The sequence below is a fragment of the Salvelinus namaycush genome, chromosome 20 (genome assembly GCF_016432855.1).
Source record: "Salvelinus namaycush isolate Seneca chromosome 20, SaNama_1.0, whole genome shotgun sequence".
NCBI lineage: Eukaryota > Metazoa > Chordata > Actinopteri > Salmoniformes > Salmonidae > Salvelinus > Salvelinus namaycush.
The window spans coordinates 19,033,466-19,048,310 of NC_052326.1; the positions used below are offsets into that span (position 1 = coordinate 19,033,466).

At 48.0% G+C, this 14,845-nt stretch overlaps 1 protein-coding gene across 6 annotated transcripts in view; it reads left to right on the top strand.

Annotated features, from left to right (window-relative positions):
• The window catches only part of LOC120065712 (calcium-dependent secretion activator 1), a 188,854-nt gene that overhangs the window by 122,901 nt on the left and 51,108 nt on the right, over positions 1-14,845 (top strand). For 5 of the 6 annotated variants that reach the window (XM_039016794.1, XM_039016791.1, XM_039016793.1 and 2 more), the window contains exons 12-16: positions 4,322-4,458; positions 4,567-4,754; positions 8,763-8,864; positions 9,243-9,306; positions 13,374-13,497. In XM_039016794.1, the coding sequence (XP_038872722.1) occupies positions 4,322-4,458; positions 4,567-4,754; positions 8,763-8,864; positions 9,243-9,306; positions 13,374-13,497 (615 nt within the window). The remainder of the gene's footprint in view (positions 1-4,321; positions 4,459-4,566; positions 4,755-8,762; positions 8,865-9,242; positions 9,307-13,373; positions 13,498-14,845) is intronic. The other variant, XM_039016797.1, reaches the window with a different exon arrangement.

The window sequence follows — 14,845 nt, forward strand, 5'->3', positions numbered from 1 at the left end:
CCAAGAAGACAGTGAGTGTTCCTGAGTGGCCGAGTTACAGTTTTGACTTAACACTACTTAAAAATATATGGCAAGACCTGAAAATAGGTGTCTAGCAATGATCAACAACAAATTTGACAGAGCTTGAAGAATTTTGTGAAGAATAATGGGCAAATGTTGCCCAATCCAGGTGTGGAAAGCTTTTAGAGACTTACCCAGAAAGACTCACAGCTGTAATCACTGCCAAAGGTGCTTCTACAAAATATTGACTCAGGGGTGTGAATACTTAAATAAATGCAATATTACATTTTCAAAACAATTGCCCACATTTCTACAAATATGTTGTCACTTTTTCATTATGGGGTATTGTGTGTGGATTGGTGAGATTTGTAAAAAATATTTAAGAGTATGAATACTTTCTGAAGGCACTGTATATATTTATTATATATTTAATCAATTGTTATTTCCAGTGGAATATCCATGTTTTACTGAAGATTGCTCAATTCCTGCCTTTTCCTCTTTATTCTTCTTGCTGCTAAATGAGAGCTGGCAAATATGTACCTGGAGTATTCTGAATGCTAACATGTAGCAAGTGATAATGTCATGCCATTCCTTTTACCATATGCTGCTGCAGTCTTCTCCACTCCTTAGAGACGGACCTGAAATTAACACTTCTGCCACTTTTACAATGTACATATCCGTTTACCTTTTCTTTCTTTGGATGCCTGACAAGAACATTTACCAGGGTGATGTTCTCACCATTTATGCTTAAAACTGAGTCTGTTTTCTGTTCCCTCTTGTTGAAAGACTGAGACAGATCCTGGTATTGTTGGGTATATAGAGATTTGCCTCAGGAATTCATTTATCCTCTCCTTTAACACACTAATATTGGTATGCTCTCAGTGCTCTATGAATCATACAGTGCACGGGGATATAAAGTATTGTCAACTTGCAAATGTACAAATGTGTTAAAAACATGAACCTGTATACAAAATCTAAATGAGCATAATAAGATCTTCCACAATTGCTGTTCAATGAATTCAAATGTTTAGGATAGAGAGACTGATCGAGAAGGTGAGAACCACAGTGTCAGCTCATGTCTTTAGCTCCACGTTACCACTAAATCAGACCCAGCTATCATCATGTACCCCTCACTCTGCCGTCAGAGAGTCTGGGCTGTGGGTGTTCTGGGGAGAGAGGGAATGAGCAGGGAGGTGGTGCTGGTGGTCAATTCTTTTCTTTTTTTACTATGCGCTAAATAGCCCAAATGTTTAGTGTAGGGATCTATAAATGAGTAGCATCCATCAATCATTGTGATGTCAGTCCTTCCCCTGCCTAGACAGACGGGGGTGACTAGTGTCATTGTCTGTTACTGTCCAGAGCCCCCATGTCCACTCCACCGCTGGAATGTCAAATAGACATGACAGGCCACCAGTCACAGAGGAGAGGGACACATAGTCACCTTTTTGGATTTGGGAGTTGGGGATCATAAGCATCATAGCAGCACAGGCTTTGTTCCCTGGGTGGTTGACAGCTGGCTTGGCGCCACATTGGGTTTCACTCAACAGTGAAGTCGAGGTCAATGGGAGAAAATAAAAGTGATTTTTTATTATTATATTCTCTCAGCTTTGATGGTAGTTTGGTATTTATTTATTTTTATTCTATAGTCAAAGTCATTTATTGTTCATGATTTTATATTTGTGTGTCACTTTCAGCTTTTGTGTGATTTGGAATTTATGAAAAAAATCCAAAACATTTGACACTTTTTTATATCGGTGTGTCTGGACACATTTTACTATGACATTGTGTGTGTATATCCACATTGCAGCGAAAACTCATTTGTATCTATATCGCAACTGTTGTTAATGCTCCATAAGTGGTGTTGTCTCTTTATTTACATGTAAAGCCTCGTCTCGGGAGGGGCAGCTGCATAAGCTATTTATCCAGACCGCTGCTTAGAATAGCTGTGACCTGCGGATCTGAGGCATTCAGAGCAGTCCCTGAGCCCTGGCTAAAGCAGTCCATTAGAATACAACTAGAGGGAGATGGACAGCGCATGGATTATCGGTCAGCCTTCCCATTCCAGACAGACCCTGATGTAATGCCTAAGCCCACTCACTGGGAAGGAAAGTGAAAATGTGTTGTCAAATTTATTTAGCCCCCTCTCTGGACAAAAGGGGGGGGGGGTTAATTAGGGTGACCCTAGGGGGGATGTGCTGACGGGCTGAGCAGTGGAGGGGAGGGAGTGGAAGTAAAGGGGAAGGGTGGGAGGGGAAAGAAGATGGGTCTAGCTAGTGCACCTCAGAGGTTGCATTCGATCATGTGAGGATGCAATCAGAAAGGCTGCTATCAGAGACTTTAGACTATATATACTGATCAAAAATGTACATTTAAAAGATTTTACTGAGTTACAGTTCATATAAGGAAATCATTCAATTGAAATAAATCCATTAGGCCCTAATCTATGGATTTAACATGGCTGGGAATACAGATACCATATGTTGGTCACAGATACCTTAAAAAAAAGGTGGGGGTGTGGATCAGAAAACCAGTCAGTATCTGGTGTGACCACTATTTGCCTCATGCAGCGCAACACATCTCCTTCGCATAGAGTTGATCAGGCTGTTGAATGTTGTCCCACGCCTCTTCAATGGCTGTGGGAAGTTGCTGGATATTGGCGGGAACTGGAACATGCTGTTGTGCATGTCAATCCAGAGCATCCCAAACATGCTCAATGGGAGACATGTCGGGTGAGTATGCAGGCCATGGAAGAACTGTGACATGGGGCCGTGCATTATCATGCTGTGGTGATGGTGGATGAATGGCACGTCAATGGGCCTGAGGATCTCGTCACGGTATCACTGAGTATTAAAATTGCCATTGATTTACATTTAAGTCATTTAGCAGACGCTCTTATCCAGAGCGACTTACAAATTGGAAAGTTCATACATATTCATCCTGGTCCCCCCGTGGGAATTGAACCCTGGTCCCCCCGTGGGAATTGAACCCACAACCCTGGCGTTGCAAGCGCCATGCTCTACCAACTGAGCCACACGGGACCACGTGATAAAATGCAATTTTGTTCGTTGTCCGTAGCTTATGCCTGCCCATACCATAACTCCACCGCCATCATGGGGCACTCTGTTCACATCGTTGTCATCAGCAAACTGCTCGCCCACACAACACCATACATGTGGTCTGCGGTTGTGAGGCCGGTTGGAAGTACTGCCAAATTTTCTAAAAATACATTGGAGGTGGCTTATGGTAGATAAATTAACATTAAATTCTCTGGCAACAGCTCTGGTGGACATTCCTGCAGTCAGCATGCCAATTGCACACTCCCTCAAAACTTGAGACATCTGTGGGATTGTGTTGTGTGACAAAACTGCACATTTTAGAGTGGCCTTTTATTGTCTCCAGCACAAGGTGTACCTGTGTAATGTTCATGCTGTTTAATCAGCTTCTTCATATGCCACACCTGTCAGGCGGATGGATTACTTGGCAAAGTATAAATGCTCACTAACAGGGATGTAAACAAATTTGTGCCCAACATTTTCGAGAAATAAGCTTTTTGTGCATATGTAAAATTTCAGGGAACTTTTGATTTCAGCTAATGAAACATGGGCCCAACTGCATGTTGAGTTTATATTTTTGTTCGGTGTATATGCTCAGGCCGATGGATCACATGTGGGGGGACCTGGGATTTCAACAGTCATACACTGTTGTGTAGGGAGAAAGACCCCACATAAAGTAACTTTGATACGTATCAAGAGAGAACTGGACCAACATTGTAATAATGAGACAGACAGACAGAACAGAATCAGTCATGCATGACCACAGGAATGACCCTTCTGCATTGGTTATGCTGCAACTCACATCCAATCCTCCTGACCCTCCCTCTGGCCCAGAGCCCTTTCCACCTGCTAGTTGACTATGAACCCCACACTGATCCTCTCCATTGACCAGACCACCCACCCCCAGATGAAGCATACTGTACGAGAGCCCTATTCAATGTAAACCGTTAACCTGGTGTGCAGGCTCAGAACAAATTGAAAAATGTTCCTGCCCGGTGAGAGGGTGTCCGTATAGTTTCACCCATACGCCATTGATTACTCATTAGATGAGCCCCAACCCACAATCTTCCAGTGCAAGAAAAATGTATACCCGTAAACCTTCTTAGCAGTTTTGATAGAATAGGGCCCTCACACTGTGCGAGTGACGCTCTCTTACCCTCTCACTCCGATAGCCATTCCCATCCTCTGCTGTGTCTAACTCCTGTGGATCCTGTCTCTCCCTTCGTGTGTGCTGGCTCTCTTTCTCTCTCCGGGGTGGACGGACACAGACGCGGACCGGGCACAGAAACATGGCATGGATGAGTTCATCTCAGCCAACCCCTGCAGCTTTGACCACTCCTCTCTGTTTGAGATGGTGCAGCGCCTCACCCTGGACCACAGACTCAATGACTCCTACTCCTGTTTGGTGAGAAAAGGGTTACCAGTCCAGTGGTTCCCTCATTCTTTTACATTGTGATCCTACATTCTATCAATTTTGATCTATTCTAACTTCCCTCGTATGTCTATTTTGTAGGGTTGGTTCAGTCCAGGCCAGGTGTTTGTCATGGATGAGTACTGTGCTCGTAATGGTGTGCGGGGGTGTCACAGACACCTGTGTTACCTGGGTGACCTGCTGGAGAGGGCAGAGAACGGGGCTATGATCGACCCCACCCTGCTGCACTACAGCTTTGCCTTCTGTGCCTCACACGTCCATGGCAACAGGTACAGAGTACTGACTTACAGCCCCCCTTCTACGCCACCCCCCATCTCTCTCTCTCTCTCTCTTTCTGTCTCTCTGTCTCTCTCTGTGTCTGTCTGTCTGTCTCTGTCTCTCTCACTCTCTCTGTTATGCATATGAAAGTAAACCCAATCCTCCCCACTCAGAGAACCCACTCCACCACCAACCTTCTTCATCAAATCAATCTCATTCGGAGAAGACAGTAACAGAATGTATATTCCACCCTAGATCTGCATACAATTGTCTGTACTGGTATACTTCACCAAGCCACCTCATACTGTGCTTGTTGTTTTTTTGCCTCAGTCAAAGCTTTCTCTAATATTATTTTTCCAATCACTTGTTTCAGTCACTTATGCTTTTAAGTTTCTCATGTCCAGTTGGGATTTGTGTTTATTATTTTATTTTTCTTCTTTCTTTGTTGTCTGTTCTCAATTCATTGATTTTCATAGTCTGTTATGATTTAGGTTTGCTTTATTAATGTTCTTCTTTCTTTTTTTCTGATGCTTGATCTCTTAACATCACCCCTGCCTCTTTCTCATGCAACCTGTAGTCAGAGACTGTCTGAGTTGCTAAACTGGCCTGTAACCGAGGCAGAGCTTCAGAGTTACCTTTACCCCCCCACCCCAGAGCCCCCCACACCCTCTAAGAGGGAACTCAAAATCAAGGAGTTTAGGAAAAAAAAGGACTCCAAGTCCCAGGCTGTCTCTTGGCCCAGAAGGTAAGAGTCTGTGGTGCTTCCTCCCTGATAGATCCACTGTGACTCTCTCCCTCCCACCCGACCTCAGTCACTTGACTTTTTGATTTTAACAAGAGTGAATACTGGAGTTGAAATATTGAAATACTTATTGGGTATTTACATGTATTTTTTTTGCATAATAAAATGTGTGTTTGTGTGTACTGTACGTGCATATGTACGTACGTTTGTACCTATGAATACTGGAGTTGAAATATTGAAATACTTATTGGGTATTTACATGTATTTTTTTTGCATAATAAAATGTGTGTTTGTGTGTACTGTACGTGCATACGTACGTACGTTTGTACCTATGTACAAAGGGTGTTTGTGTACATAGGGTGTTTGTGTACATGTGCTCACACTTCTGTATGGAGACCGAATCTGTCGTAATCATGGCTGGATCTCTAGTCAATATAAACAAGCGAGTGTCACTACAGTGTGAGGGGCAAAGGTCACGGCGGCTGTCTGCCAGTCTCCCCCAGTCTGACAATCCTCCTACCCCATCTACCCCTCCGCATCTTTTTAGCTTTGCTTTTCCTTGGGGTACTTTATAGTCGTTCAGTTTTTGGCATTCTTTCGTTTTTAATTTGATGTTTGTTGTGTAGTAAATAGTTCCGCTTTTTTATTCGTTTTTTTTCCTGTGAAGCACTTGCATTCTATGTCGGATATTTGCTGCATAAATAATGCTTGATTTGACTTGATTTGATTTCCACCCCTCCCTCTACCCTCATCCTATGACAGACAGTGATGAAGCTGAGGTGGGCTGTCTGTTTGAGTCCTGTTATGATCAGGCTGGACAGGAAGACGGGAGGAAAGGAGTGGGGGGTGGAGAGAGAAAAAAGGAAAATGGGAGAAAAAGAGAGTGGGGGAGAGGACGTAAAGAGAGAGGGTCAGGAATAGAGGGAGAGAGAGAGAAATATGGAGACAGAAAATAAAGGGAGGGAGGGAGGTGTAGTGTACTGTAGTGGGCTCTCCAGCCGGCCGGTGTGCCTGGAGGTCAGGAATGACAGGATGACAGGTTGTCATGGGTGACGGGCGAGTGTCTCCTGCCACTGTCCGAGCTCAGGCCACAGCTACAGCCAGCCCGCCTACAGTCCCCATGACCATGACAGCCCATGAGAGAAACCCATCTTTGGCCAAAAAAAACCTCACTCCCCTCATCCACCCACAACGTAATAGCCTGATGGCCACAGGGCATGAACTGATTATTATAGAGAGTACAGTAGCCTGAGAGTAAATTGAGAATAAATTGTCTGTTTAAAGGTTGGAGTGGATTTCATTCCACCTCCAGTAAGTTTAGGTAATGATTTGGAAATGTGGTGTTTGAATGTTAAATACAGGTTAAATATGGTATTTGTCTTTTAAAATGTGATGTACTAGTCAATTTGTGAATTGGCTGTAATTCAACTCCAGTCACGTACTGTAGCTTCTTGAACTAGAGGAAGCACAGACCTCTGATATGGCATGCTTCCGGTGTTCTGTTATTAGTTTCTCTGATCGCTGATCGTTACAAATGACTTCTCATTTCCATGTAGCCATTATAATAGAGGACAGGGGCGTGAGGTTATGAAAACATTATGAAAGCTGTGGAGGAGCAGAAAATGAGGCTAGGCATAATTAGTGTGAAATGATCAAATAGTTGATTTCTGTTTGACGGACCGTCAGATGCAGAGATTATACACACACCACATCTTATTAAAGGCTTTTTATCGACATGCCTCAGATGAACACAAAAACACAAACACTGACAATCATAGCCTGAAACATACACACACACGCGCGCGCACACACACACACACACACACACACACACACACACACACACACACACACACACACACACACACACACACACACACACACACACACACACACACACACACACACACACACACACACAGAGGGAAGAGAGTGTGGTTGAGGGGCCTGGCTCCTTATAGTTAGTGACGTGGCTGAGGACGGGGGAAATTGAGCAGAGTGCATGTGACAGAGGAGGCGCTGGTCGCCGTGACAGCGGCTTGAGGAGCAGGAGACGTGACATGCTCCACGTCACCAGGCCCAGGATGTCATCTCAGTGAAGGACACTGAGAAAGGAGGGGAGGGGTGAGGGATACTCCTGTCAGACAAGATGGCAACAGCTTGGGGGGGGGGGGGGGGGGTGGGTGAGGGATACTCCTGTCAGACAAGATGGCAACAGCTTGGGGGGAGGGGTGAGGGATACTCCTGTCAGACAAGATGTCAACAGCTTGGGGGGGGGGGGGGTGAGGGATACTCCTGTCAGACAAGATGGCAACAGCTTGGGGGGGGGGGGGGGTGAGGGATACTCCTGTCAGACAAGATGGCAACAGCTTGGGGGGGGGGTGAGGGATACTCCTGTCAGACAAGATGGCAACAGCTTGGGGGGGGGGGGGGATACTCCTGTCAGACAAGATGGCAACAGCTTGGGGGGGGGGGGGGTGAGGGATACTCCTGTCAGACAAGATGGCAACAGCTTGGGGGGGGGGGGGGGGTGAGGGATACTCCTGTCAGACAAGATGGCAACAGCTTGGGGGGGGGGGGGGGGGGGGGGTGAGGGATACTCCTGTCAGACAAGATGGCAACAGCTTGGGGGGGGGGGGGGGTGAGGGATACTCCTGTCAGACAAGATGGCAACAGCTTGGGGGGGGGGGGGTGAGGGATACTCCTGTCAGACAAGATGGCAACAGCTTGGGGGGGGGGGGGGGGGGTGAGGGATACTCCTGTCAGACAAGATGACAACAGCTTGGGGGGGGGGGGGTGAGGGATACTCCTGTCAGACAAGATGGCAACAGCTTGGGGGGGGGGGGGGGGTGCAGTTATAACCCCCCGTCTGTAACCATCCTCAGATATTGGTGGCCCCACTGTTCCAGACAGATGGCTGGCTCTTACCTGTGGAATACACCACAGAAACTCTTCGTACTGTAGGCTCTGCTGTGGACATATAGCTAGCCACTACACGTGTACTATGTTAGCTGAAATTCGCAGTTATAACTCCAGTGACCATGTTGACCCTTGTGTGACCCCTGTGATCACTGTGCCAGTGGTGGCCATACTGTCTACTCTGAATTGGGATATTACGATGATACTAATATAATATGTCCTAAGAGATATCCCAGTTAACACATACTGTATATTCATTGTACTTTATGTGGACCATGTGGGAATGAAACCCACAACCTTGGTGTTTCCTGCCCCATGCTCCAACCATATAAACTCTATGGTACTGTATATCCCTCAGGCCTGACGGGATAGGAACAGTCACTGTGGAGGAGAAGGAGCGCTTTGAGGATATCAAAGAGAGGCTGCGTGTTCTGCTGGAGAACCAGATCACACACTTCAGGTGTGTACTGTAATACTATATCTAAATCTATAACTGACCCTGGCACAGACACGGCTATGGGACTTATCAGACCACAGATTATAGATTGTGACAGATGTCAATCATGTATCAATCACTGTGCTCTGCAAAATTGTACTTACATTCTGATCTCAAGAACTAGCTGCCCGCTGGGCACAAACTGGTTGAATCAACATTATTTCCACGTCATTTCAATTAAATTGCGTTAAACCAACGCGGAATAGACCTTGAATAGACGTCTGTGCACAGTGGGTAGTCATTTATAAATTGTAGAAATCCTTGAGGATGAAGAATGGTCTTATGATGAAGGAAAACATTCATAATAAACCCTACAGAAATGAAACTGGATTTCTTTCACAGGTACTGTTTTCCATTTGGTCGACCGGAGGGGGCCCTGAAAGCCACTCTGTCCCTGCTTGAGAGGGTAGGTTATTATGCATCCTCTTCTAACCTTACCTTATGTTCGATTAACTATGGACACACACCTTCCTAAACTAAATATACAAAATATTTTAAATGTTCCATCCACATTTTAATTGACCAGGTCTTATGGATCGATGTGTATTTGGTTTCTATATGTTGTATATAATATAGGCTACCTGAGTGTGGTAAACAGATGTTTGTCTCCTGTTCTCTACAAGTGAAGGGTCAACATGCACACTCCCATGCTTTTCTTTTTTGTGGTACCGCCCCAAAAAGGATAGTATTTTTTCTCTAATGTCTCCTTGTCACGGATACTAGGAGTCCTGGTTTACTCTCTCCACCTGCCCATTACTCTCGTGGTGGAAACCCGAGGTCAGGCTGACCGAGACCCCCAGCCGTTCCATGTACACCCTCCAAACTCTGGACGTGAACTAGGGACCCCGATCAGAAACGATGTCCTCAGGCACCCCGTAGTGCCGGAAGACATGGGTAAACAGAGCCTCAGCAGTCTGCAGGGCCGTAGGGAGACCGGGCAACGGGATGAGACGGCAGGACTTAGAAAACCGATCCACAACGACCAGGATCGTGGTACTTCCCTGAGACGGGGGAAGGTCGGTGAGAAAGTCCACTGACAAGTGCGACCACGGCCGTTGTGGAACGGGGAGGAGCTGTAACTTCCCTCTAGGCAGGTGTCGAGGAGCCTTGCTCTGAGCGCACACCGAGCAGGAGGAGACATAAAACCTCACGTCCTTAGCCAACGTGGGCCACCAGTACCTCCCCCTAAGACTCTGCACTGTCCTCTCGATGCCAGGATGACCCGAGGAGGGTAGTGTATGGGCCCATCGAATCAACTTATCACGGACACCAAGCGGCACGTACTGAACCCCTGCTGGACACTGAGGGGCTGCAGGTTCCAACCGTGACGCCCGCTCGATCTCCGCGTCCACCTCCCATACCACAGGTGCCATCAGACATGAAGCTGGGAGGATGGGAGTCGGCTCGATGGACCGCTCCTCGATATCATAGAGGCGGGACAGTGCGTCGGCTTTCGTATTTTGGGAGCCTGGCCGATATGAAATCGTGAAATGGAAACGGGTAAAGAACATGGCCCACCTAGCCTGACGCGGATTCAATCTCCTCGCTGCCCGGATATACTCGAGATTACGATGGTCAGTCCAGATGAGGAAAGGGTGCTTAGCACACTCAAGCCAATGTCTCCACAACTTCAGAGCCTTGACTACAGCTAACAACTCCCGGTCCCCCACGTCATAGTTCCGCTCCGCCGGACCGAGCTTCTTCGGGAAAAAAAGCGCAGGGGCGGAGCTTTGGTGGCGTGCCCGAGCGCTGTGATAGCACGGCTCCCACCCCAGCCTCGGACGCGTCCACCTCCACTATGAACGCCAAAGAGGGGTCTGGATGCGCCAGCACGGGTGCGTCGGTGAACAGCTCCTTCAGACGACTGAAGGCTCTGCCCGCCTCTGCTGACCAGCGCAAGTCCCTTCAGCAGTGAGGTAATGGGAGCAGCCACCTGACCAAAACCCCGGATAAACCTCCGGTAGTAATTGGCAAACCCTAAAAACTGCTGCACCTCCTTTACCATGGTCGGAGTCGGCCAATTACGCACGGCTGTAACGCGGTCACACTCCATCACCACCCCAGAGGTGGAAATGCGATAACCCGGGAAGGAAACGGCTTCTTTGGAGAACACACATTTCTCAGCCTTGACGTACAGGTCATACTCCAGCAGTCGCCCAAGTACCTTACGCACCAGAGACACGTGCGCGGCGCGTGTGGCAGAATAGATCAGTATGTCATCGATGTACACTACCACCCCCTGCCCGTGCAGGTCTCTGAGAATCTCGTCTACGAAAGATTGGAAAACGGCTGGAGCATTCTTCAACCCATACTGCATGACGAGGTACTCATAATGGCCCGTGAAATGATTCCACCGCCGTGGCGATGAGAGGTAGTGGGTAACTAAACCCCACTGTAATGGAATTTAGATCTCTATAATCAATGCACGGACGCAGACCTCCCTCCTTCTTCTTCACAAAAAAGAAGCTTGAGGAGACGGGTGACGTGGAGGGCCGAATGTAACCCTGTCCCAGAGATTCAGTGACGTATGTCTCCATAGCCACTGTCTCCTCCTGGGACAACGGGTACACGTGACTCCTTGGAAGTGCAGCGTTCTCCAGGAGGTTTATCGCGCAGTCCCCTCGTCGATGGGGTGGTAATTGGGTCGCCTTCTTCTTACAGAAGGCGATAGCCAAATCGGCATATTCAGAGGGAATGCGCACAGTGGAAACCTGGTCTGGACTCTCCACCGTTGTCGCACCGATGGAAACTCCTATGCACCTGCCTGAACACTCCTCTGACCACCCTCGAAGAGCCCCCTGTCTCCATGAAATTACCGGATTGTGATGAGCCAGCCAGGGAATTCCCAGCACCACTGGAAACGCAGGTGAATCAATAAGGAAGAGACTAATCCGCTCCTTATGATTCCCCTGCGTTACCATGTCCAGTGGAACCGTGGCCTCCCTGACCAGACCTGACCCTAATGGTCGGCTATCTAAGGCATGCACGGGGAAAGGTTGGTCTAACGACACCAGGGGAATCCCTTGCCTTAACGCGATCCCACGATCCATAAAGTTCCCAGCTGCGCCTGAATCGACTAGCGCCTTATGCTGTAGAGAGGGAGAAACCCCCCCCCAAAAATGTGCAAAAACATATGGCCGACAGGAAGCTCTGGGTGAGTCTGGTGCTGACTCACCTGGGGTGAACGAGGAGTGCTCTGCCTGCCATCCCGACTCCCAGACGAGCTACTCCAGCACCGATCGGCAGTGTGTCCTCTCCGACCACACCCGGTGCAGGAGGAGCCTCCTCCCCCGGTCCCCCTCGATGCGGCCCCCCCTAACTTCATGGGGATTGGAGCAGGAGGGCCTGGAGGTGGAATCGACAGGGCCCGTTCTGGACGCCCGCGGGCAGCCAGCAGGTTGTCCAGTCGAATGGACATGTCGATCAGTTCGTCGAGGGAGAGGGTGGTGTCCCGACACGCTAGCTCCCTGCGGACGTCCTCCCGAAGGCTACAATGATAGTGGTCCATCAAGGCCCTGTCGTTCCACCCCGCCCCTGCGGCCAAGGTCCGGAACTCCAGTGCAAAGTCCTGCGCGCTCCTCGTCTCCTGTCGCAGGTGGAACAGCCGTTCACCCGGCTGAACTCGGGGTTGTGATCCCTCGCCGAGTCTGGGCCATTCCACACTGCGTTGGCCCACTCCAGGGCTCGACCCGTCAGACAGGAGACGAGGACGCTCACGCTCTCCTCCCCCGAGGGAGTCGGACGAACGGTAGCCAGGTACAGCTCCAGCTGTAGTAGGAACCCCTGGCACCCAGCCGTCGTCCCATCGTACTCCCTGGGGAGCGCCAGACGCAGGGCACCGGATCCGGACGCTGAAGGAGGGGTAGGTGGTGCTGGTGGAAGAGGCGCTGGAGGTGAGGTAGGGAGGCCACTCCTCTCCCATCGGTCCATCCTCTCCATCATCTGGTCCATAGCCGACCCAATCCGGTGGAGAATGGTTGTATGATGAAGGACCCTCTCCTCCATCGATGGGAGAGGAGGTGCGGCTGCTCCTGCTGACTCCATAAAAAAGGTGCGGGATTCTGTCACGGATACTAGGAGTGGTGGGTAGGAGTCAGGCACAGAGAGCAGAGGGTTCAGTGATTTGTAGATTTATTTCTCCGGCACAAAATGGTCACGCCAAATACAGGGCGCATAAACACTGACCAGCCCAAACACAGGGCAAACGATCCGGAGAACAATGAAAAAACACATCCACAACCGACAGAGAACACAAATAATCCCGCACAAACCTAAGCGGGCCTAACAGGCTTAAATAGACCAAAAAATCTAGAAACAAAAAGGAACAGGTGCAACTAATAAGACTAAACTAACAGAAAAGGAAAAAGGGATCGGTGGCGGCTAGTAGACCGGCGACGACGACCGCCGAGCACCCCCCGAACAGGCAGGGGAGCCACCTTCGGTGGGAGTCGTGACACTCCTGTTCTGTTCCAGGTGCTGATGAAGGATATTGTGACTCCTGTGCCCCAGGAGGAGGTGAAGACAGTCATCCGTAAATGTCTGGAGCAGGCAGCCTTGATCAACTACCAGCGCCTCTCAGAATACGCCAAAGTAGAAGGTAGATGACCACCTCAAATAAACACTGACAGATGCGCACACAAACGCACACACACACACACAGTTCAATTACACAATGCAGCATCACACAGCATACTAGCTATACCCATAGAGTATTATTTCACACACAGTACTTTACTGTACTGTACAATGTTCTGTCGTCATTTATGTCTCCCCTCTAGCACAATAGTATTGCTATCTACAGGGATTATCACACATTATTGTTACACAGTGATATACATGCTACAGACATCATGCCCTCTGGTGCTTTACCACATTGCCCCCTGCAGGTCAATGGGTGCTAACAAACTACAGTTGTGGGGTTAGCTGATGAAACTAACACTGTAAAAGTGTGACATAAATGTGATCAGTGTTATTTCCTGATAGTTGCTGGTTGAAAATACAATCTACACGGGACCTTCTAATCAGCAGGTTTTGCGTGGTAGAGTTTCGGCCAGGCAGTAAATTAATTAATATACTGTACCAATAACAGAGTTCCAAACCTCTCTGCCAATAACAGCTAGTTTTCAGTTTCCCCCTCCCCACTCAGACCACTCCTAGACAGTGATAGCAAAATTCATCCTTGAGAAATTGTTTTTTTGCTGAAAAAGCTATTTGTGTTTCTTTTTAACAATTTTAATGGAAAACTATGTCAGTAAGGAACTTAATTGTTACCCAGAAAGGATTTGATATGGAGATAACAGCAGCATTTAAGAAGAAAACAAAGTCAAACATTCAAATACAATCAATGAATGGAAATAAGTGGACTCAAAGCAAAGATTTTGTCTTCATATGGTATTAATATAACTGTTCTGTCCCCAGCTGCAGTGAAAATACCTCGGCTTCCGGTCCTGTGGCTGCTGTTACATTAAGATGTGCTAATAAAGTTGAAACCCTCTTTTCATTTACAGGTGTCCTTTATATTGATGTAGATCCCTAAATAAATGTGCATGTTAGAGATGTGTACAGTAAGTAAAAATGCATTCAACTCCCTGTGAATCTGCCATCTTTATTCTGACTCCTGTGTGCCTCAGCTTCTCTCTGGCCCAGTCAACCCACTGTCCCTCTCCTTTCTCACACCGCCGTGGCTTCAAGGTGGGGTGATGCTCTGAAGCAACAATTGTCCTTGTTTTCTCTCCTACCCCTTTCCTATCCTCTCCTTTGTTTTGAAATAATCATCATCTTCTATTCACCGCCTCCTCCCCCTCTCTGCTTTCCTCCTCCTTGTTTATTGGCTTTGCTGCTTCTCTCCAAGCTCCTTGTAGTATGAACACAAGTCAGGAAGGCTAATGCACAAGGCATGCTGGGATTGCCCTCTGCAGCTACCCAGTATCTGTCTGTTGCATGTC